The following is a 25,824-nucleotide window of genomic DNA, read 5'->3' on the forward strand; positions in this document are numbered from 1 at the left end:
ATTTTATTAATGAGTAAACCAAGAATTGGAAAGGTTAAGTGACTTGCCCAAGGCCACAGAGCTATACAAGTGATTTGAAATCTATCATACTCTCACATTTCAGAGATGAAGATTACTGTCTTCAAAAGGCATGAAGGGTAATTCCTCAAAATTAGACATATACCAGTTTATGCTAAGTATCGCTTGCTTAATGAAGGGGTTAACTAGATAAAATGAGTGAGATGTTATAATTCTAAGTGACATTGAAATATAGTTGATAGGAAAACTGTTTTTTGAAATTTTACTATATTTCATGACTGGGAGTTAAGTGCAGTTTATTTTGTCTTACTGCCAACATGATTTTACCCGGTACTAATTTTACATGGTTCCTGGTACTAATAGATCAATTTGTGGAATTTTGATCTTTTCTGTGACCACACACTGTTCTCAGAAACAAGTAAATACAAGTTTGAGAAATACAGGCCTTTGACCCCAAAATTCCAAGACAGGACATGAAAAGAGAGCAAAGTCATCCTCCTTACTGGGCTATCTTAATTAAGTAGCTAAGTTTCTACAGTATTTGGAGGACTACTATGAGGTACCCACAAAAGAACTAGGAATAAGGAAAACAAGGTAAGCTTTGAAATAACATATAATGAAATGGAGTAGAGAACTGTAAAGTCACCTGGGAGAAACTGGTTGACTCCCAGGCCAAGGGTCCAAGAGTATAACCAGCAGCTTGTGTTTACTATAATCAAAGGAAAAGCAGAAACTGGGTGGCCATGGGAGACTAGCCTAGAGTCCCATCCATCACAGAGCTGGTGTGTGCTCACCCATTCAAGGACCAAGAAATGACTATCTCTTTAAGAGCAGCTCCTCCCATTTTCCAACAATCTTCCTAACATTTAGGCTCACTAGAACATTTTCTCTTTCAAACTGCCCAGACAGTTGGACAGGACATAGACATACAGAAGAAGAGAAGACAAAGAACAGGTAGAAAAATTAAAAAGGTAGGAGGCCAAGGCGGGTGGATCATCTGAGGTCAGGAGTTTGAGACCAGCCCGGCCAATATGGTAAAACCCAATCTCTACTAAAAATACAAAAATTAGCCAGGCGTAGTGGTGCATGCCTATAATCCCAGCTGCTTGAGAGGCTGAGGCAGAAGAATCACTTGAACCCAGGAAGCAGAGGTTGCAGTGAGCTGAGACTGCGCCATTGCACTCCAACCCGGACAAGAGCGAAACTCCATTTCAAAAAAAAACAAAAAAGAAAAGAAAAGGAAAAAAAGGGTAATATGGCAAAGGGTTGAGGGTGGGATGGGTAAATGAAGAAGGAGCATGCTGTAGTTTTATACCAAATATGGCTAGAATGAGAATGATATAATTCAGGCAGTTTGTTTCTAGAAATCACGGATCATGATTTTTATCATCCAAGTCTATTTCCCTGCATAGCTATGTGATTTTGTCTAAAAAGAAAAAAAAAAAATAGTGAAAGAAGTAGTGGTAGAGCCTAAAGACAGTGTCAGGAACAGAAAAAAAAAAAAGTTAGGAAATGTAATTTTCTTAGAGGAGAATGGAGGTTGAAGATAGTGGGAAAAACCTGTTTGTAGGTAAGAACATGACTTTTATTTCCCCGCCTCCTCCTCCCTGAGAGAAGGTCTCACTCTGTCACCTAGGCTAGAGTGCAGTGCCGCAACCATAGCTCACTGCAGCCTCAAACTCTTGGGCTCAAGCGGTATCCCTGCTCAACAGGAATATATAGTCCCAGAGTAGCTGGGACTATAGGTATGCACCATTTACTTGTCTTTTTCATTGAGAAGGTGAAGAACACTGTTGGTGGGGAGAAGGGGTGACTACCTGGCACACTGAAATACAGACATCTTCAGACTTTGTTCCTCATTATCTGTATCAAAGTAGAAAGAGGATACAGATTGTGTGTGTGTATACATATACATATATGTTTCTTCATTCCCATATACAGGCATATGTATGTGGGTGGGTAGGTGGATATGTCTACATGTGTTTTAGTTGTGAATCTTTTATTTCTTCTGCTTACCCTTTTTGGCAGACAGTAAATTACAAAGTCCAAAAGCAAAAAAGACAAATATGTATGCTGGGTCATCAGTCTCTTACTTTTGGAGAGCTGATGACTAAAAACAAAGTGTTTATTATATTTTTTTTTTCAGAAGAAAATTTTCTCTTTAGAAATTAGAGAGAAATGAAAATGTAGTTAGATCACTAAAAGGAATTTGTTTTCTAGAGACAAGGTCTTACTCTGTCACCCAGGCTGGAGTGCAGTGGTACAATCATGGCTCACTGCAGCCTGGAACTCCGGAACTCTCCTGCCTCAGCCTCCTGAGTAGCTGGGAGTACAGGCACGTGCCACCGCATCCAGCTGATTTTTTTTTGTTTTGTTTTGGTTTGGTTTGGTTTGGTTTGTAGAGACAGGGTCTCACTCTGTTATCCAGGCTAGTCTCAAACTCCTGGGCTCAAGTGATCCTCCCACCTCAGCCTCCCAAAGTGCTGGGATTACAGGCATGAGCTACCATACTCAGCCAGTGTTTCTTCAAAAGTAAGTTTTTATTAAGCCAAAGAGTAAAATCAAAACAAATAGATAAATAAGTAAATAAATTTTCAGCAATGTTGTTACTGGAAATGTTCTCTGGGCCTTTGCACAGGTGACCATGGGGAAGAAAGTGGCCATCATTGGAGCTGGCGTGAGTGGCTTGGCCTCCATCAGGAGCTGTCTGGAAGAGGGGCTGGAGCCCACCTGCTTTGAGAAGAGCAATGACATTGGGGGCCTGTGGAAATTTTCAGTGAGTAGCATGTTGTTGTAATAGACAGGGAAATAGGTTGGGAAGTGTATAAGAACATGCTCTGTGCACACAGGTTTCTAAACCTGCTACCATGGTAGTTGTCATATCTGTTAGAATTGAAATCCACTAAGTACAGTGTCAAGAGCAAGTTGAAAAGTAACCTCCTTGCAAGTCAGAAGTAAATTCGACAATGGCTTTGAAATTCTCCCTTACAGAATTCTCCCTTGATAGATCATTAATAAGAGCCACTTGGACATAAAATTTGTGGTAAATATTAGTTAGGTTTGTGTAGTTATAATTAAGTTATTTACTTGTTTAAAACACAACAACTTTTCACTTTTTTCCGCCCCCCCCCAGATTTAGGGGGTACAATTGCAGTTTTATTACATTATAATGTGTAGCAGTTAAGTCTGGGCTTTTTGTGTAGCCATCACCCAAATAATGTACATTGTACCCATTAAGTAATTTCTCATACCTCAACCCCCTCCCACTCTCCTACCCTTTCAAGTTTCCAGTGTCTATTATTCCCACACTGTATGTCAATGTCTATACATTATATAGCTCCCAGTCATAAGTGAGAGAACATGTGGTATTTGACTTTCTGAGTTATTTCACTTAAGATAATGGCCTCCAGTTCCATCCATGTTGCTGCAGAAGACATAATTTCACTCTGTATTATTGCTGGATAATATTCCATGGTGTGTGCACATATACATACATATATATGTATATGTAACTGTGTGTATGCATACATGTATGTATGAATATACCACATTTTCTTTTTTTAATCATCCTTGTTGGACAAGGTGGATTCTATTTCTTTGCTACTGTGAATGGTGCTGTGATAAACATATGGATGCAGGACTCTTTTATATAACGACTTCTTTTCCTTTGGATAGATATCTAGTAGGGGCATTGTTGGATCAAATGGTAGATCTATTTTTAATTCTTTGAGAAATCTCCATACTATTTTCTATAGTTTACATTCCGACCAATAGTGTTTCTTTTTCTCCACATATTCACCAATATCTGTCATGTTTTTTACTTTTTTTTTTTTTTTTTTTTTGAGTTGGAGTCTCAATCTGTCTCCCAGGCTGGAGTGAAGTCGCACCATCTCAGTTCACTGCAACCTCCACCTCCTGGGTTCAAACAGTTCTCCTACCTTAGCCTCCAGAGTAGCTGGGATTACAGGCACCCGCCACCACACCCAGCTAATTTTTGTATTTTTAGTAGAGATAGAGTTTCACCATGTTGGTCAGGCTGGTCTCAAACTCCTGACCTTAGGTGATCCTCTGGCCTCGGACTCCCAAAGAGCCAGGATTACAGGCATGAGCCACCGTGCCTGGCCTTTTTGACTTTGTAATAACAGCCATTCTCACCAGTGTAAGATAGTATTTTACTGTGGTGTAAGATAGTATTTTACTTTTAATTTGCATTTTTCTCTGTAATTCATGATGTTAAGCATTTTCCCATATGTTTATTGGCCATTGGTATGTCTTTTTTTGAAAAATGCTTATTTATCTCCTTTACCCACTTTTTAATGGTGCTATCTGTGCTTCTTTAAAAATTGAGTTGCTTGAGTTCCTTATAAGTTATGGATATTTGTCCTTTGTTAGATGCATAGTTCGCAAATATTTTCTCCCATTCTGAAGGTAGTCTGTTCACTCTGTTAATTATTTCTTTTTATGTGAAAAATATTTTTAGATTGTCTATTTTTTGTTTTCATTACATTTGCTTTTGAGGCCTTAGTCATAAATACTTAGTCATAGCCTAGGTGAAAGAGTTTTACCTGTTTTTTTTCTAGAATTTTTGTAGTTTCGGGTGTTACATTTAAGTCTTTAATCTATATTGAGTTAATTTTTGTATATGGTAAGAGATAGGGGTCCACTTTTGTTCTGCATGTGGCAATTCATTTTCCAAACACAATTTACTGAATAGGGTGTCCTTTCCCCAGTGAATGCTGTTGTCAACTTTGCTGAGCATCAGTTGGCTGTAGGGATGAGGCTTTCTTTCTTAGTTATCTATTCTGTCCCACTGATCTATGTGTCTATTTTTATACCAGTACCATGCTATTTGAATTACTATAGTCTTGTACTGTAATTTGAAGTCAGGTAATATGATGCCTCCAGCTTCGTTCTTTTTGCTTAGAATTGCTTAGGTTATTTGGTTTTTTTTTTGTTTTTTGTTTTTGGTTCCATATGAAGTTTTAGAATTGTTCTAATTCTGTAAAAATAACATTGATATTTTGTTAGGAATTGCATTAAGTCTTTTGGGCATATGGTTATTTTAATGATATTGGCCCTTCCAATCCATGAGCATGAGATGTTTTACCATTTGTTTATGTTAGCTACAATTTATTTTATTCATGTTTTGTGGTTTTCCCCATAGAGATCTTTCACTTCTGGTTAAATGGGTTCCTAGATAATTTTTTATTGTTGTTGGCTTTTTCCATTCATTTGGTGATTACCAAAGTGAGTCGGACCATGGATTTTAGAGTTTCAGGTGCTGACTTCGGTCTTGTGAAACTACATAATTGAGAATTGCTTTGAAGTGCTTCAATGCCCCTTTGTCGGGTTCTACAGCAGACATGAATGTATGCACTCATTAAATCACTTCATGTGTTGCCAAACAGCAGCAGGAATGGGGCTTCCCTATGTTCTCCACTCAATCAGTACAGTCTTCCAGCCTTATTGCCTAAGTCTTATTTTTCTTCTCCTGATAAACCCATTAGTATACATGCAAATTTAGGAAGATCAATAACCCTTTTAAACCACTATTTCCTCCTCAAATGCAAAATCAGTATTATATCATTTACCTCAATGAAGAAGTTGTATTTAAGGAAACAGTGTCTGTAATGGCTCTTTAAATATTATAAAGACATGAGATATAATTCTTATTAATATAGATATTTTGCAAACTGCAAAAATCTCTTGAAACTACCCAGCATCTTATACAATGTTGTGGAGCCTACTATACGTTATTGGAATATGTTGACAGGGCTACAGATTAACACACTGGTGATTCTTAGGGCTTTTTGGTTGTTGTTATTTTTGTTTCTTTGTGGTCAAACTTAGGGCTATTTTATCAAGCACATTCTATATGATACATGACTTTTTCTATTTAATTAAATATTTATAATAATCCTATAAGCTAGGTATATTTTTTTCGTTTTACAAATGAATTTGAGGCTTAAAAAGAAAAGAAAAAAAGTCATACAGCTGATAATGTCGGAGAAAAGATCCCAATTCAAGCTTGCCTTTCTCTCCATCCTATTCTTGACTCCTTTGTAAATTGCTGGTTGCCATTTCACCAAGTGGTCTATTGAGCTGACCATGTCTTTTTTTTGAAATGGAGTTTCTCTCTTGTTGCCCAGGCTGGAGTGCAATGGCACAATCTCAGCTCACTACAACCTCCGCCTCCTGGGATCAAGGGATTCTCCTGCCTCAGCCTCCCGAGTAGTTGGGATTACATGTGTGCGCCACCACAACCCACTAATTTTTGTATTTTTAGTAGAGATGGGGTTTCGCCATGTTGGCCAGGATGGTCTCAAACTCCTGACCTCAGGTGATCCACCCACCTCAGCCTCCCAAAGCACTGGAATTACAGGCATGAGCCGCCGTGTCTGGCCTGCCATATTTTATACACAGTGATCTTAACCAAAGCCTCATACTCAAACTTACTTTGCAAGATGTTGCTGAAGATAGAACACACTGCTGATATGGCTATTGAGAGGAACACAGCTAAAGACAGCTAATTTGCCTTTCTTGCTGCTCGAGGAAGACTTTAAAATTTGAAGCCGGCATCATACGTTGATAAAACTGAACTGCAACGTGTGCTACCCTTCAAGAAAAAGAAAGGATAGCCCAGAGGGTAGAGCCTCAGGCCCTGAGGGCAGAGGCTTGAGCCACAGCCTTCAAGCCTAATGGAATTTGTCCTGCTGGATTTCAAATTGTTTGGGATTCATGATTCTTTTCTTTCCTCCTTTTTCCTCCCTGGTTAAATGGGAATGTCTATAAGTGTTACCCATGCTTGTCCCAACATTGTATTTTGGAAGAAGATAACTTGTTTTCTAGTTTCACAGATTCACAGATAGAAATTTTGCCTCACCCTGGTCCATACCCAGAGTCTCATTTATACCTGATTTGGATAATTTATATGATAAGATTTGGGATTTTTGAATTGAAAATATATAAATGAGAGTTGAAAGTTGATTTCATGCTGCTATGGGTTGAGACTTAGAGGATGTTGGGATTGGGTTAATGTATTTTGCAGATGGGATGGATGTGAATCCTTGGGAACCAGAGGATGGCCTGTAATAGGCTGAACAATTGAACAATGCCCCTCCTCAAAGATATCGCATCCAAATTCCTGGAACTGTAAATGGTATCTTACTTACCTTACAAGAGAAAAGGATGTCTGCAAATATAATTAAGTTAAAAATCTTAAGATGGAGAGATTTTTCTGTATTATGTGGGTGAGCCCCAAATGCTATAACGAATGCATCCTTAAAAGAGAGAGGCAGAGGGAGATTTAACACAAAGAGAAGAGAGAAGGTGATGTGATGACCTCAACAGAAAGAGAGAAATTTGAAGATGCTATGCTCTATCTTTGAAGATGGCCACAGCGACCATGAATGAAGGCATATAAGTGGGCTCTTGCCACTGAAAAAAAAAAAATAAGAAGCCAGAAGAGGCAAGGAATGGATTCTCTCCTGGAGTCTCTTGAAATTAACCTGGCATTATCACACCTTGTTTTCAGCCCACTTATAGTGATTCCCGATTGCTGACTTCTAGAACTGTGAATCAATTGCTATTATTTTAAGCCAGTAAGTTTGCAGTAATTTATTACGGCAGCCATAAGAAACAAATATCTTTGGTTTTTCAGTGTTTCCTATTTTACTACTGTGAGGGGGCGTATGGATTGCGAATGATAGAGTAAACAGCAGTGTCTCTCAGATCACTAGAAGTGTGCAGCAACAGGCTGAGCATTCACATTATGAGATTGTTTTAAAATTGTGTTAATTTTGTATTTGCTTTACCTTTGGTTTCTAACACCATCATTTTACATTATCTTTTTTTAAATTTCAGAGAGATCCAAACATTGGTTAAAACTTAACTAACACTAAGGGTGCATATAGTTGAAACTTTTGGAGCTGTTTACTATAGCACTTTCCTATGCCCTTCTAGTTCTGACTTCTAACCCTGATCTAGAACCACGATGATATATTTCTCTCACCTTCTTTGGTCACACAAGGAAGACATTTCACCCAGATCTGTGGCCTAATCACAGGCCACATTTCTGATTAAGCCATGGATCTGGGTAAAATGTCCTCTTTTCTGAGGAACTCCCCAAACAATAAATCAGTAAATTATATGAAATTTTGCATGAAGTTTTAGGAATAGAGGCTTTCATCTGGGCATACCACCCTTTTTTAACTTGTGATTTTTTTCTAGACTGTATATCAATGTTTTCCTTTAATGTTTCTTCTCTCTTTATGCTGATTATCATCTCTTTAAACTTACCCAACTCACAGAAAGCTACAAATTCTTTCACTTCCCCATCCCACTTGCCTATAGAAGGGTCAACAAACCATGTGAGCAGCAGAAAACTCATGCCCTATTTGTAGAACACACTGCTTTCTGAAGTGAACATGGCAACTAATCTGCCAATTAATTACTTGTCAATAATGAAACTGCAGCCACATTGGCTTTTGATGTGATTGTAATATTCCAATATTATACTAAAATTTCATGTTCTGGGGGCCCTGACAATTTTGAGTTAGATAAGCTCTAATTAGAAATTTCTAGTGCTCAGTACTTTCCACTATGAACTAGCAACTACACATAGTGATCTACAATCTGATCTTTCATCATGAAACTTGAGATGTGAATACCTTGGTGCTTCAACAGAGCTAAACTAAGGCTCCACCTCTTTCAAATCATGCTCCTACCAGTACCTTTTTTTAAACTTAATGCCTTTTATTCACTCAACAGCTTGCTTTGCAGAGCTCACAGCTGTAGCAGATGTGTCCTATGGTAAGCTCTTCCACAGTAACTGTCCCTTGTTGGTCATGAGCTTCTATTTGTTGAACTCTACATTGTGACTGCAAACTTGGCTGCACCTTAGGATTACCTGAAGAGCTTTTAAAACTTCTTGTCAATTAAATTGAATTCTCTGAGAGTGGGACCTAATGCTCAGTGTTTTTTTTAAAGCTCCCAGTTTGTTTCAGTGTGTGGCTAAAGAACCACAACACAATGTCCTAACCTTCTCATTGCTGATCATTCTTCCTTCAATGTCCTTTTTCTTTATTCATCATCACTTAACATTTCCTCTGAGGCTTTATTAGCATGGTTCTATAGTTCCTTAGAGTTAAAGCAAATTCAGATATTTTTACATCATTGAAAGCTAAAACTTTGTTACTTACATAAGTACTCAAAAGGCATGTGATACCCATAAATTCTGTGTAAGATTCAAAATAGTTAACCTTATTTTATACATTATAGAAATTCTAAGGTTAATTTTTTAAATATTAAATCTTAAGATTTACAAATCTGATCAATAGTTGCAACCTCCTGTTACTGTTTGCTTTTATAAATTGACCATCAGATGCTCGTGCTCATGAGTTGACACACCAAAATTACACAAAGTTGAATTTTGAAAAATTTTCGTCACCATATTAAATGGTTCAAGGGAATGTAAGGATTCTAGTTACATAGGCCTAAAGGACATAATGAACTTTAAAATTTGGTTCCCTTAGAAAAGATTAAGATTTATTTTCTTAAAGGATATTAAGAAAGGTATTCTTCCATATCCTAAGTTCATTTAATAAGTTTCCATGATTAGCATCAATTGTTGAAGTGAAGTTAATTTATGTGTGTCTTACTGAATTTACTGTGAATAAAGGATGACTCAAATAAGTATACAGTTGGCCATCTGTTTTTGCAAGTTCTGTATCCACAGATTCAACCAACCATTGATTAAAAAAATCCAAAAAAACTAATAAAAAATAAAAATAAAAATAAAATTACACTACAACTATTCATTTAGCATTTACATTGCATTAGGTATTATAAGTGACCTAGAGATGATTCAAAGTTTATGTATATAGGTTATATGAAAATACTATATCATTTTATATAAGAGACTTGAGCAATCGCAGATTTTGATAACCACAGAGGTCCTGGAACCCTCCATAGATACCAAGGGATGACTGTAATTACTTGGAACTAGCCCTGACCATGATCAGTATACTCATTTACCAATTCTCTTCCATTTGAAACTATACATTCACAGGACCATGCAGAGGAGGGCAGGGCTAGCATTTACAAGTCAGTCTTTACCAACTCTTCCAAAGAGATGATGTGTTTCCCAGACTTCCCATATCCTGATGACTTCCCCAACTTTATGCACAACAGCAAGATCCAGGAATATCTCACTGCATTCGCCAAAGAAAAGAACCTCCTGAAGTACATACAATTTAAGGTAAGATGTTATCAACAATTTGGCTCTTGTCATAATGCTGAAGAAGTCTATGTCTGCTACTGGATTCTCACTTGTTCCTTTCAGTATCCCTTACTAATTTGTCAACCTTTTTAACAGTGTGGCCTCTCTAATTCTAGGTTTAGAGAATTATCTTCTTCTCAAGGATACATGGAAAATTCACAAAATTTGACCACCTATAGTTCTTAGGCCAAATCACTACTAATTTAGAAATCAATACCAAAGAAATAAATGTAAAATACCTGTGAATTTGGAAATTAAAAACTCTTTTTTTCTAAACAACATATAGGTCAAAGAAGAAATTTCAATGGGAATTTGAAAATATCTATAACTGAATGTTAATTTAGTCTATGTATCAATACTTGTGGGAAACAGGAAGCTATATTTTCATGAAAATTAGAAATGTAAATGTTTATATTAGAAAATAAAAAAGTTTAAAAATAAGGTAAGAAAGTTTAAGAAATTAGTGAAAGAAAGGCAGAATAAACTCAAAGAACATAGAATGAAGGGGATATAAGAAGAAATTTATGAAATATAAAATGAAGCATATGTACAAAATTGAAAGTTAATTATTTGAAAAGACTAATAAAATAAAGAACAGTGGCCAAGTGCAATGGCCCATGCTTATAGTCTCAGCACTTTGGGAGGACAAGGCAGGCAGATCGCTTGAGTCCAGGAGTTTGAAACTAGCCTGGATGACATGGAGAAACCTCATCTCTACAAAAAATCCAAAAATTAGCTAGATGTGGTGGTGCATGTCTGTGGTCCCAGCTACTCAGGAGGCTGAGGTGGGAGGATTGCTTGAGCTTAGGAGGTGGAGGTTGCAGTGAGCTGAGATCACGCCACTGCATTCCAGCCTGGGTGACAGAGTGAGACCCTGTCTCAAAAAATAAATAAAAAATAGATAAATAGTTGGCAGTTTAAGGAAAAAAAAATCAAAGGCACAAATAAATAATATTGAGAAGGAAAGGGTAGACAAAATGAATACAGACGAAATAAAAAATATAACAAGAATAAAAGTGTTTGCCAAGTAATATTTTAAGTTAGTTAAATTTTCTCAATTTTTTAACAAAATCTTTTCAAAACTCACTCAATGATAAGTAGAAAGCCTGAATTGTCATTTGGTGATTTATAGTTCTTTTGACCTAGAAATTAAAAATCTTCCCATAAAGAAAATAAGCAGTTCCATGGATGAGTACTTCCAAATTTGCAGTGAACAAATTACTTCAAAGTTTTATAAACTTTCAGAGATTTGAAAATGAGATATGATTTCCAAAGTTATTTTATGACATTATTACCTTTACATCAAAGGTGGACCAGATCATATGAAATAGGAAAATTACAGGTCAATCTCCTTTATGAAAATCAATGCAAAAATCCTTCAAACATCAATTTAACAGCTATTTGTGCTTGAAAGAAAGAAAAAGAAAATCAAAAGAAAACTCTTGCCAAACTTAGAGCAGAATTGTCTTGAACCAGCAAAACATACACAAATATTATCTTAATCTTTATCTTATCTTAAATCTGCACTGTTCAGCATAGTAGCCACTAGTCACAAAACTGAGATGTGGAATAAGTATAAAATATACACTAACTTTTCAAGTCTTATTATTAAAAAGGAAAGTAAAATACCTTATTAATAAATTTTAATTACATTTTGAAATGCTAACATAACAGATTTAAATTATACATTTTTTTCACTTTTTAATGTGACTATTAGAATTTTTTTTTTTTTTTTTTGAGACGGAGTTTTGTTCTTGCTGCCCAGGCTGGAGTGCAATGGTGTGATCTCGGCTCACCGCAACCTCTGCCTCCCAGGTTCAAATGATTCTCCTGCCTCAACCTCCCAAGTAGCTGAGAATACAGGCATGCACCATCATGCCCGACTAATTTTGTATTTTTAGTAGAGATGGGGTTTCTCCATGTTGGTCAGGCTGTTCTCTAACTCCCCATCTCAGGTGATCTACCCGCCTTGGCCTGCCAAAGTGCTGGGATTATAGGCAAGAGCCACCGTGCCCGGTCTTAGAAATTTTTAAATTGCATATGTTGCTCATACTATATTGGTACTGATCAGTGCTGTGCTAAAGAATGAAAAGTTAGAAGCATTCACTGTCAAGTTTCAGAACAAGATAAGAATTCCTAATCACTATTTTCAATAGTAATTACTTCTTTTCAATAGTCTTAAGAAATTTAAGAAACAGTGCAGTAAGTAAAGAAAAATAAATGGAATGACAACTCAAAAGAAAGTAAAACACAGTTATTGAAGATAATGTGATTGTCTATGTATTCTCAAAGAATAGATAAATTACTAGAATTAATAGCAATACAAAAAAGTTAGGCAAGATGGTGGTATATAAGATCAATATATAAAAATAGATTACATTTCTGTAAACCAGCAGCAAACAGAAACCCATACAAAAAAAAAGTTGACATATGCAATAGCGTAACTAATTAACTAAATAATCCCAGAGTTATTCTAAACAAATGATGTATTAGGTCTTATGGGTCCATAAGTTCTCATTATATTTCATAACTAACAAAAATGTCATATATGTGTTTATGTGTGTATTCTTCTATATGTATGAAATAGTATATAATAAACTTTTTAAGAACAATTAATACCAAATAAAGATTCTTTTTCCAATATAATCAGAAGAATTGAAAGATTTTTTTAAAACAGGGAGCACACCAACAGGCAGCCATTTAACTGTGAACAAATATTTATTGATAATCTAGTCAAAGCTACTCAGTGTATAGTCCAAGTGACATCAGCATCACCTAGGAACGTGTTAGAAATTTGAATTTAATAGTTTTAATTTTAACTTAACAAATTTAATAATTTTTTGGATCATATTTTCATATGTCCTGGTTCAGTACGTCTATCTTTGAGCTATCTTTGATGTACTGAACCAGAACATATGGGAATGTGATCCAGAACATTATTGGCCATCAGATTTTCTAGTATACGTGACGTATACCTCTTGTAAATTGTAATTGAAGTCACTGCCGTATCTCCAAGGGGTGTCACTCTTGTACTCCAGAAAATACTGGTTATGCACAAGAAATCATGCAGGGACAAATAGATAGACAGATACCATTTAGTGTTTTGATGTATTCTGAGGGAATTTTAAATTTGTAATATGTATCTTAATAATTAGTTAAATATTTTTGCTAACCCACTTTCTCTTTTTTCATACTATTTCTGCCTAATCCATTTGCTAGCATAGAAAAGGGGGGTTTCTTTCTGTATTTCTCTTAGACATTTGTATCCAGTGTAAATAAACGTCCTGATTTTGCAACTACTGGCCAATGGGATGTTACCACTGAAAGGGATGGTAAAAGAGAATCGGCTGTCTTTGATGCTGTGATGATTTGTTCTGGACATCATGTCTATCCCAACCTACCAAAAGAGTCCTTTCCAGGTAAGGCCACAATTTAAGCTGCTAGCCACATAACTGACAAAAATGAATATCTCGATCATGTCTTCTTTTTTCTAAAGGTACAAGCAGGTTAAATTAAAATATACTTCTGTTATATCTAATACGCTTGGTGTGTTAAAATAGCACATTATTGTGACTGCATCTATTCACAAGGTTGCTTCTGTTAAAGTCTTTGTTTAAATATATGACTCAAATTGTCATCTATATCTCACTTTTCACTCAGGACTAAACCACTTTAAAGGCAAATGCTTCCACAGCAGGGACTACAAAGAACCAGGTGTATTCAACGGAAAGCGTGTCCTGGTGATTGGCCTGGGGAATTCGGGCTGTGACATTGCCACAGAACTCAGCCACACAGCAGAACAGGTACTACTACCCGGGCACTCAGGCGACTCTCTTTACTGACAAAAGAGTTATTATCGTTGGAAAGGTGTGATAGGAAATGTGGGGGAGGAAGGAAGGGTATCTGATGTAAAGACTAAGTGGTATTTCACATAGCTGAGCTTCCCCAAGTAACAGCTGAGGTTTTAAATCACTTCATAGACAAAGGCAGAACATCAGCAAGGAGTAATACTGTCATTCAACAATCTCCTTCTTCAGGACATTTGGTGCCTAATGTCTCTGATCAATTTCTCTAAAACTAGCACAGATTTAGGGTTAAGGTTATGATTCTGAGACTCAGGCAAGTCTTTCAATCTCTCTGAGGCAGTTTTCTCAATGGTGAAACAGATAAAAATAGAACCTACTTCTGGGGCTTGAGATAAAGTTAAAGCTTTGGAACAGGATTTAAGCAATATAGAGTGGCTCATTTATTCATTCATTTATGCATGCATGCATACATTTATTCCATGACTACTTATTGAGAGCCTACTATGTGCCAGGCACTGGCTTGGGTGCTGAAGAGAGTGGTGAACATAACAGGCATGATCCCTGCTCTGGAATAAGAGCTGTCACTGGAATAAAGGATAAACAAGTGATTCAGGCACTAAATGCTATGATTCCAAAACTGGATGCTTCACAAAGGAGGTAGAACTCAGTCAGTCCTTGAACAATAAATATAAATCATGTGACTGAAGAGGCGACAGAGGCTGTTCTTAGAATTGGAAATGCCTTGAGCAGAGGCATGAAGATAAGAAAATGAGGGCTGTATATTTGACTATTGTAGGTTATAGTTTCATCTTGCTGTAATGGAGGTTGTTTTTTGGGTTTTTTGTTGTTTTTTCCTTTTTTTTTTTCTTTTTTCTTTCTTTTTTGAGAAGGAATCTCGCTCTGTCGCCCAGGCTGGAGTGCAGTGGCGCGATCTCGGCTCGCTACAATCTCCACCTCCCCGGTTCACGCCATTCTCCTGCCTCAGCCTCCGGAGTAGCTGGGACTACAGGCGCCCACCACCACGCCTGGCTAATTTTTTGTATTTTTAGTAGAGACGGGGTTTCACCATGTTAGCCAGGATGGTCTCCATCTCCTGACCTTGTGATCCGCCCACCTTGGCCTCCCAAAGTGCTGGGATGACAGGCGTGAGCCACCGCCCCCGGGTGAATGGGGGTTCTTAATGCTAACAATTTGTATGATGCATTATGGTACTCAAATACCTTCCTGTAAATGAGCTCCTTTGCTTTTGGGAAGAAGGTAGTTTTATTACAGAGAGGATAAATGAGGACCAGAAATGTCAATTGTCTTCTTGAAAGTCATCAAGAAAATTAATGTTTGAGCCACTGAAGGGTTACAGAACTGAAAGCCAAAGCTTCTGAATCCAAGGAACAGTAGATACAGGATTGAGTTACAGGAAAGAAAGATTGGAATCAGGTTATATCACATGTTTTAAGAACTTGAATGACAGGATAAAATAATTAGATTTCTGCATAAATAAAGGTAAATCATTATTTCAGCTTCTTGGGTTCAGGAAATTTATGATGAACTCACAGTTTTAAGAGATTTGTATTTGAATATGTGATTATTTGCATATGTGATAAATTAGAGGGAAGACCAATTTCAGAGGCTATTTAATTAATTGAACCTTTAGTCTCTTTTTTTTTTTTTTTTTTTTTTTCAGGCAGAGTCTCACTCTGTTGCCTAGGCTGGAGTGCAGTGGCACAATCTTGGCTCACTGTAGCCTCCATCTCCCAGGTTCAAGCAATCCTCCCGTCTCAGCCCGAGTAGCTGGGATTACAGGCACCTGCCACCACACCCCACACCCACCTAATTTTTGTATTTTTAGTACAGATGGGGTTTCACTATGTTGGCCAGGCTGGTCTCGAACTCCTGACCTCAGATGATCTGCCCGCCTCGGCCTCCCAAAGTGCTGGGATTATAGGCGTGAGCCACCACGCTCAGACTCCTTTAGTCTCTTCTTATTTGTCTAGTTCCTCCTATAACAAATGCCTTGAAGTGATACGGTATATAAAAATTGGTTTTAAAAAAGACAAAGCCTGAAAACTACACTATTAGGGATTAGCATAACAGAAGGGGAAGGAGAGGAAACTGACATTTACTGAGCACATACTATCTGCCAGGTAACGTTAGCCATGTGACATAGTTTATCACATCGAATTAACCCTTTTACACAAATTTGATGAGGCAAATTTGATTCTCTCCATCTCAGGAATGAGGGAACAAGATTAGAGAAGTTAAAGGAATTTTTTCAAATCACATCATTGATAAGTAGGAGAGTCAGTGTTTGAGTGTGTGGTTTTCTGATTCCAAATTTCTCACCTTATTTCCAGATAGTAGCAGGCATTTTGTTTTAAAACGCCTATTTTGAGATCATAATTGCTTATTTGTAGACAGCAATAGTTAGATAAGCACTAGGGAAAACGTGACTAGAATTAAGTTATTAGTCACCTGTAGCAGAGATTGATTAAAATATGAAAATTTGCCTGCAGCACTATGACAGGGTGGCTGACCCTAAGATGCAGATGTCAAGTTCAGAAGTTTATTTGGGAGCAGTCTCAGGATCAATACTTCTGCAGGAAGGGAAGAAAGCTTCTGTTTACTTTGAAGCTGGGATGGTCCTTGGGCATTGCCCCAATTTGAGGTGAGGGACTGGGCCTTTATATGCCTGCACTGACCAGTCACTAGATGGAGGAAACTCAGAAAGAATAGAAGATATTGGGTGAGGCCCCTCTCTTCAGCCAAAACAACTGTCAAAGAGGACTGACAGATGAGAGATGCCTTCTGACACCACTTTCTGCAGCTGGGGTAATAGATCCATGCCTCAAGAAGGCTCTGGGGAGCTCATCAGAATATCCACTACAAATGGTCACTAATTTCATGGTTGAATTGGTGTTTTTTAAGGTCGTGATCAGCTCCAGAAGTGGCTCCTGGGTGATAAGCCGCGTCTGGGACAATGGTTATCCCTGGGACATGGTGCTTATCACTCGATTTGGAACCTTCCTCAAGAACAATTTACCGACAGCCATCTCTGACTGGTTGTACATGAAGCAGATGAATGCAAGATTCAAGCATGAAAACTATGGCTTGATGCCTTTAAATGGGTAATGCAGAGTTAAACGTGATATGCCTGCTGGCCTTTAGTTCAGTGTCAACAACCCTTAAGGTCCTGTAACTCCAAAACAAATAAAAATATTAGCAATCACATCTCATCTATCAGAAGATAAAGAACTGCAAAAATTAAGAGTGATTTCCTATTTTACAATCCTTGCTATATTTACACAGCTGGAAAATTATATAATGCCTCAAGAATTAGTCCCGGGAGTAATGATAATCAAAGTTAACCTCTTTTAAGCATTTTATACATGTCAGAGATTTAGCAAGACTCTGCTAAGGCTCTGGCATATATTATTTGGTTTTATCCTTACAACAATTATGAAGAGAGCTCTATTAGTATCTCCATTTTAGAGATGAGATAACTGAGTTTCAGTGTAGTTAATAACTTTACTAAGGTCCCACAGCTAGAAAGTAGAAGCAGCATTCAAAACAAACCCAGATCTGCTGATTCCAGAGCCCTCACTCTTGGCCACTTGCTCTACTGCCTGTTATTTAATGGCAAAGTTAAGCACAGCAAGAGAACTTTTCCTGTCCTACCTTTCCCTTTCCATTTCATTACCCACTCCTTAATGGACCCCTCTCACTAAACACATACATGCCAATGCTTGCATCTTCAGTCTCCTTCCCATCTTCTCCTGTAAGATCCTCCAAGCCAGCAAGATAATAAGAAATAACTTTGACACGAGTTGAAAAACCCAAGTTATGAGCTGTTTACAACAAAGTGAATTCATTAATTTGACAAACATTTATTACACGTTTATTATATGTCAGGTCCTGTGTTTAGCCCTGAGGATATAGCAGTGAACAAAACAGGCAAAAATCCCTGTCCTCATGGAACCTACATTCTAAGTAGTGGGAAACAGACAACAAACAATAGCATAAGATCATATGGCGATGTGTGCTTTGGGGAAGAAAACAAAGCAGATAAACGTAATGGCAAGTGCTGTCAGGACAATTTCCAATAGAGTCGTCAGAATATGTCTCAGAGAGGAGGAGAATTTTAAGAAAACCTCTGAAGGAGTTGAGGGAATGAGTCATGAGGGTCTCTGGGGAAGGGTATTCCAGACTGAGGACACAGCCAGGGCATTGTCTCTTCACAGGCGGAGCTGGCATGATCAACAAACAACAATGGGGCTTCTCTTCCTGGAGAAAAGAGAAGAGGGAAGAGCGCCAGGAGATAAAACCAGAGACATAAACATTGTTGGATGGCATGGGCCTTGTAGATCATTGTAAGGACTCTGGCTTTTATGCTGAAAGCAATGGGAAACCACAGCAGGCATCTGAGCAAATGAATGACAAGACCTAAGTTAGCATTGCAGAGATTGATCAGCTGCTGTGGTCACCATTCAATGTAAGGGCAGGGCAAGGAAGGAAATGAAATGACCAGCTAAAAAGCTACTCTCAAAAATCTGCATAAGAGGGGATGTTGGTCTGGGCCAAAATTGTTAGCAGTGAGTGGTCAGAATAGGGCAGACTTCTGGATAGCTTGAAAGTAGACCCAAATAGGATTTTCTGTGGACTGGATAGAGGATGAGAGAGCAAGGAGGGGGTAAGAATGTCTTTCAAGACACTTGAAAAAGGATGACATTGACATTTACTAAAATGTGAAAAACTACAGGAGGAACAGAAGTTCAGTTTAAGACATATTAAAATTGGAATGCCTATTAGACATTCAGGTAGAAGAATGTTGGCCAGCAGTGGGAAACACTGACTTTGAGGCTCAAACCAGAAGTTAAAACTTTGGAGTCATGCGAAAATGTTTCCTGAAGAAATGAAACTAAATGACATCTCTTGAATGCGTGTAAATGGAGGAGACTAAAGATCTGAGGGCTGAGTCCTGAGGTATGCCATTGTCAGAAGTCAGGAAGAGGAGAAGAAGAGAAGACATCTGTGGGAGACAGAGAAAGAATAGCCAGGAAAGTAGGAAAGGAACTGAGAAAGAGTGATGACCTGGAAACAAAATGAATACAGTGTTTCAAGAAAGAAAAAACCATCAACTGTGTTAAATGCTAAGTTGAGTAAAAGGGAAAGTGAGAGTGGACCACTGGATCTGGGAGCCTGATTCTGACGGCCTTGACAAGAGCCGTTTCAGTGTGGTGGTGGTGGAGGTGAAAACCTGATGGCCACAGGTTTAACATACATGGCAGGTAATAAGTGCAAGTGAGTCAAGCCTTCTTCCAAGGTTCCAACCAATCTCGTTGTCCAACTCAGTTTGTTCTCCAGTAGAATCTGCCTGTAGCACTCTCTCACAGCTCCCACAGCCATACAAGAACAGCACTCTTTCCTTCAACTGTATTCACATTCATCCCCGAGTTCAGATTTCTCTGCTCCCACTACAGATATTATTCAATAAAAAGTAGTCCAAAGCTCTCTCTTTGCAGATTTGCAGTCGCCAAAACCTCAAACTGGCACCCTCCCTCTGGCCTTATTTAAATTTCTGGGTGCTCCCTCCTTCACCTGACTGGTGCCTCTGTCTGCACAGGGCTCATACTTCATCCCTCAAGAGCCCAGCTGCAGCTTTCACACCTTTGACTTTCCTCCTCCTATTTGATCTTCTCCACATTATGATGACCACCTTAGAGTATACAGAATTAAGAACAGCAGTTAACATGTTCAAGCTCTATGTGCGTGCTAGAGACTGTGCAAAACTCTTTATATAATTTAGGGAACTTCTGAGGTAGTACAAACATTACTGACATTCCAGATGAGAAATGTGAGACACCAAGAATTTAAAAAACATAATCTTATCAAGGTTCCCACTGAATAAGTAGCAAATTTAAAAATGTAAACACTGAAGTACCCTCACTTCAGAGTTTTTCCTGAAACAGGCTTTAACAGGGAACTGGGCATAAGTCTTTATTCCAGGATTTGGAAAGAGGTCCATGGAAGAGAAGGATCACAGAAAATAGAGATGGAGCCAGCAAACAGCAACTTCTCTTACTTCTCAATGTTGCCTCCCATCAATTTTGTTCTTCAGCCATATTGGAGATAATCTATGGCTCAGAAAAAAACTACTGGGCCATTTTTTCCTTATCAATTTATATATGGACCAATAAAACAAGAGGGAAATATTACACTTCTAATAATTATCTCTGTTTTCCATACAGAGTCCTGAGGAAAGAGCCTGTATTTAATGATGAGCTCCCAACTTGCATTCTGTGTGGCATTGTGTCCGTAAAGCCTAATGTGAAGAAATTCACAGAGACTTCGGCCATTTTTGAGGATGGGACCACATTTGAGGGCATTGACTGTGTAATCTTTGCAACAGGCTATAGTTATGCCTACACGTTCCTTGATGAGTCTATCATCAAAAACAGAAACAATGAGATCATTTTATTTAAAGGAGTCTTTCCTCCTCTACTTGAGAAGTCAACCATAGCAGTGATTGGCTTTGTCCAGTCCCTTGGGGCTGCCATTCCCACAGTTGACCTCCAGTCCCGCTGGGCAGCACAAGTAATAAAGGGTAAGTCAATAAAAAGGCTCATGGATTGGGAAGATGAATGCCAGTGACAATAACTTTGTATCTTTGTGAAAACAATAATCCTTGTTGCAAGGTCCCCTTCAGTTTTGAAAATTTACAATTCTACATTCTTTGGTGCTATATTTTATAAGCAATTTAAAGTATACCAGTTTGGATTATTATATGCAATAGTACAAGATATTATTAGAGGAGGTATTTTGTGACTTATAACTTCTTACAGCTGATAATTACCCAAGATCATTCATTAGATTTGAGACCACCAAAGCTTGCATCCACTTAAGACTAAGTGAATGACAACTTTAAAAAATTATGATTGCAAAACTCAGTAGAATTACATTGCTTGAAAAGTTCATAAGAAAATATGTTTACAAGCCAATATCCAACCAACTTCGAATGTCCACAGTCATGGAAAATATGATTGCTGAAAGGCAATGGCTTTTCTACTACTGTTTCTTCCCTGACAAAATAAGGACAAAGAGTGGATCAATAGAGGCAGAAAGTGCTAAGTGTGGTAGATGATCAGTCTGTAATACATAAGAATGCTAAGTCCTTATATTTTACAAAGGAAACAACAAACTTGATTGGGGTCAGGCAAGAAAGGCAGGCAGCATCCCCCAGCAGCAGGTTAGAATATGGCTGTGGGAAGATGCAGATCATATGACCAGGTAGCCAGGAAGGTAAAGGCATGAAATTTCACTCAGGGTTCCACTTAGAGTTCAGACCCACAGGGGCTGGCATTAAAGGAACCTTTAATGGACCCTTACTCTGTCTGAGGACAAGAGTTGTAACTTGGGCTCTGAAGAAAGGAAACAAGGCAATTTATGGGGAAAATTGATGTACAAGGCACAGGCTGTCTTAAGGGAAATGAGAGACAAGGCAAACAACCTAGGTTTGGAAAACCAAAGTACCAAGACAAGAGGGGCTAGTTACAACAACCCAATGGCAATAGTTGGTGGGCTAAAAAATAGTCTCTTTCTTTTCAATCTCTTCCCCTGCAAAGCATGACAAGTTCCAAGGCCTGGAACCAGGCCACATCTACAAAAGCTGTTCAAGTGACCCTCCCTGTAAGAAGTGTAGAAATGGGAAATTAAGCAAACCATTATAGGTCTTGAGCAATCATATCTGGGCTGAGAGTTTTATTCTCTTTCAAGTTAATTCCAAGACTACCAAAGAAATCATCCTAAATATGAAGAATTTCTGGACACAAAAGCCTGTTTTGGTCTGGGTTTCAGAGAACTCTGCAAACCTATGTAAACCTGGATCCTGGGGCAGCCCCAAGTCAGAGCTAGTCTCCTGGGTCTCCCTTATGTCCTTGCTGACTTGTGGACAGTCTATATCCTCAGTCACATTCAAGAACTATTGGCTTTCCATAGAAAAACTTAGCCCTTCACCAAATTCTCTATCTTCTGGAAATTCCATTTTCTGGCAAAGCAGGATTAATGTCTATGAAGTTTTCTCTTCATAAATCTTGGAAAAGTGATGGCAATTCATCTCTGGCTATAATTTAAAATATAACATTCTTAAAATATGACTGGGAGATTAAAATTTATCTATGAAATTGAGTTTAAACATCTTGTAACCAGTTTAAGAGCAAAGCTATTTAGGTAATGCTTTTTAATTATTATGACAAACATGAGTTCTGGGAAGACTAGAACTAAATTTGATGTCTGTCTGAAAATGATCAATTAATGGGATTCATAACTATTATTAAAAAGGGAAAACTGTAGGCTGGTCCTATGCCAGACTCATTTAACTACCATCATGTCTTTCCTTCTTTTTCAGGAACTTGTACTTTGCCTTCTATGGAAGACATGATGAATGATATTAATGAGAAAATGGAGAGAAAGCGCAAATGGTAAGAGTACCTATTGTAATAGGAGTGTAGAATTTCCATAGAAAAGTGAGAATTTGTGAAAAGCATAAAAGGAGAATTTGTGAAAAGCATAAAAGGAACTGTTTTAATCTTAAATGATCCAGAATGACGTCATTGGAATCACAGCTACAAGCTATATTTATCCATTCAACAAATATTAATTGAAGATCTACATTGCTTCTGACATTGTATTAAGTTCTTTTTAGTGCAAGGCACAGAGTGAATAATAGGATTGAGAATCTACATTACATAGTCAGTTTTAGCCCTCCATGCCTCCTGTAATATATCATAGAAAGAAGACCCAGAAAGGATTTGAAATCAGAAGAGTTTGGGAATACATGGATGTGGACTTCCATTCTCTAGCCCATAAATCCTCTAAGATGTAGAGGATATTTCAAAGGTATACCTCTAATGAAAATGACTTAGAAAAGTGAGAATGAATCTGGAGAACTGGCCTTCATTTCCAGTTGTCAGTAATTAGCTCAGTGGCCATGAACTGTTATAGAAGCATCACTTGAGCAAGAGACAATCTATCCATTTGTAAATAAGGATAAAAAATGTCTTTCTCAGCTACATTGCAGTGTTGGGGTATTTCCAAATGAGACCAATATGAAAGTTCTTTAAAAAACTACAAAGTACAGGATAAATAAATGATATTCTCCTTACACAAGAAATTGATGTTTTATGTCAGGGTAGTGTGGGAAGTTTTTTTAAAGAGAGAGAGAGACTGATGTTAATTCTCACTGATAAAAAGTTGTGAGCCATTTTGTCTGTTCTGTTTCTACACAGAGTTTGGGTATCCACATGGTGTTTTCTCTCCCATCTCTAGGTATGGCAAAAGCGAGACCTTAGAGACAGATTACATTGTTTATATGGATGAACTCTCCTCCTTCATTGGGGTAAAGCCCAACATCCCATGGCTGTTTCTCACAGATCCCAAATTGGCTATGGAAGTTTATTTTGGCCCTTGTAGTCCCTACCAGTTTAGGCTGGTGGGCCCAGGGAAGTGGCCAGGAGCCAGAAATGCCATCCTGACCCAGTGGGACCGGTCGTTGAAACCCTTGCAGACACGAGTTGTCGGGAGTCTTCAGAAGCCTCGCTTCTTTTTCCATTGGCTGAAGCTCTTTGCAGTTCCTATTCTGTTAATTGCTGTTTTCCTTGTGTTGACCTAATCATCATTTTATCTAGGATTTCTGAAAGTTACTGACAATACCCAGACAATGGCTTTGCTATTTACAAATTAAAATTTTCACACCATCTACTTTTCTATTCAGCATCTTTTGCAGTACTCTGTAGACATTAGTCAGTAGCACAGTGTTATTTCTAGGCTTTGAAATAACTACTTTAAGAATCATATCATAATCTTTAGAGAGCACTAATCATTTCTGTTTGGGTTCCACTAACACTTCCAAATCAGAACTATGTTCTTTATATCTAATTTAAATCATTTCCTGAAACATTTTGACATGATTCCTTTTTCCCTTTAAACACTGTTTGAAAGATGTATTTTAAATCTAAACAAAGAGCAAATTAAGCAGAATAATTATAATATGACATTCTCAGGCTACTTCTATAAGCTATTTGCAGGGTCAAGGGGGGAGTTTGGCTATTATATTATTTTTCGTTCGTTTGTTTTGTGCAACATAATCCAGGTAAGACCTCCTCTCCCCTGCCCAAGAAACACAGCATAAGGACCGGGTCTATACTGAAAGTTAACAAAGTAATTTGTTTTATTTATATTCTCAATAAGGAAACAAACTTTTCAACTTCTAGCAGCAAAAAAATAACAACAATAACAATGAGTTTAGTACCAAATACACCTTTTTAGCTAAATCTTTTAAAAAATTAAATATTTAGCCAAAACTGTGATCAAAATCTAATGCTTATACAGACTTATAGTCTTATATAGTCTACCCCAATAGATTAAACTTCTGAGGTACCAGAATAAATCTAAAATTATATTTTATAATGTATTACATTTTATAATTAAAATTTTCATAATTATAATTTTTAAATTTTGACATCATAGGCGGATAAAACCATCTGTCAGAATCATCAGTCGTCAGAGGGCTCCACCAGTTATTATATTACGTATTTCTTACTAAACCTTCACTTCCAACTTAGATCAATGGAGCAAATATATATGTGTGTGTATATATATTCCTCTTAAAGGTCTGCCAGTCCCATTCCTGTGATAATCCATTAATTCATTAATCCATAAATGATGCTTCCATTTATTTAGGCAGAGTCCTCATAACCCAACCACCTCTTAAAGGCCTCTCCTTTCAACACTGCTACAATGGGGATTAGTTTTCAACATGAGATCTAGAGAGAAAAAACATTCAAACCACTGCATCATACAAATAAAGGATATTAAAAATTGGCAACTTAATCTTCCATTTTTTGTACTGACATTTATAACATGAAGTAAAAAACATTTATGGGCTGTGTTTAATTTTTAGTTACTTCATTCCATTTAGGGCACAAGTTTTCAAGAAAAGTTTTGCTTCATTTGGGAATATTTGGGAATATTTGACATCTGGTAAGAAGACCTTAAAAGCAGAATGTTACTTTGCTACCATAAACAATTAGGAAAAGGAAAATATTTAAAATTGTATATAACATTTATGATAAATCTGAGCTTCAAAGATAAAAATATAAAGAAAGTAACAATAGAAAAGAAGAAAGCATTAGATAAAAAACGTAATCTTCTTCCTTTCTTCCATTTCTATATCCCCCGTGTGTGTGTGTGTATATGAGTATATATATATCGCTATATATCATATTGAAAGGAAAGCAATATGAAGAGACATCTGCACTCCCATGGTTATTGCAGTACTATTCACAATGGCCAAGTTATGGAATCAACCTAAGTGTTCATCAATGGACAAATGCATACAGCACATTTTCTTTATCCATGTACAAAGAAATGACAAATGGTTGAGGTGATGGATATGCTAGTTACCCTGATTTGATCACTATTCATGATATACATGCATCAAAATATCACATGTACCCCATAAATTGTACAATTATGTGTCCATTCAAAATAATAAATGCAGTAAAAAGATATTATAGGTCAGTGGTTCTCAACACAACACAATTTGGTTCAATGCCCCCTTTTAATAGCTAGAATTTTGTAACACTTTATCTACAGTCCTGAAGTAAAATTAATACACAAATGTGTTAAATGTGTATGTATGTGTGTGTGTGTGTGTGTGTCACTGTAGCC

The 25,824-nt window shown here is 37.4% G+C and overlaps 1 protein-coding gene across 3 annotated transcripts; it reads left to right on the forward strand.

The window, feature by feature from the left end:
- Positions 1-898: 898 nt before the first annotated feature.
- On the forward strand, positions 899-24,141 carry LOC111539216 (flavin containing dimethylaniline monoxygenase 3). Of its 3 annotated transcripts, none has more exons than XM_023207021.2 (9): positions 899-989; positions 2,657-2,794; positions 10,088-10,276; positions 13,554-13,716; positions 13,958-14,100; positions 17,026-17,225; positions 20,346-20,701; positions 22,502-22,574; positions 23,422-24,141. In XM_023207021.2, exons 2-9 carry the CDS (start codon positions 2,663-2,665, stop codon positions 23,762-23,764), a joined length of 1,599 nt encoding a protein of 532 aa, XP_023062789.1. In that variant the 5' UTR covers positions 899-989; positions 2,657-2,662; the 3' UTR covers positions 23,765-24,141. The 3 variants fall into 3 exon arrangements, with proteins under 3 accessions (XP_023062789.1, XP_023062790.1, XP_023062791.1); XM_023207022.2 differs by having other exon boundaries at positions 913-972; positions 23,422-24,135; XM_023207023.2 differs by lacking the exon at positions 10,088-10,276 and having other exon boundaries at positions 919-989.
- Positions 24,142-25,824: the final 1,683 nt, after the last annotated feature.

Source organism: Piliocolobus tephrosceles, chromosome 1 (assembly GCF_002776525.5).
Source record: "Piliocolobus tephrosceles isolate RC106 chromosome 1, ASM277652v3, whole genome shotgun sequence".
NCBI classification, from domain to species: Eukaryota; Metazoa; Chordata; class Mammalia; order Primates; family Cercopithecidae; genus Piliocolobus; species Piliocolobus tephrosceles.

Coding starts and splice junctions, on each gene's coding strand:
- LOC111539216 (XM_023207021.2), top strand. CDS start 2,663: ATGGGGAAGAAAGTGGCCATCATTGGAGCTGGCGTGAGTGGCTTGGCC. Junction 2,795..10,087: donor GGGGCCTGTGGAAATTTTCA/GTGAGTAGCATG, acceptor ATACATTCACAG/GACCATGCAGAGGAGGGCAG. Junction 10,277..13,553: donor TGAAGTACATACAATTTAAG/GTAAGATGTTAT, acceptor TATTTCTCTTAG/ACATTTGTATCCAGTGTAAA.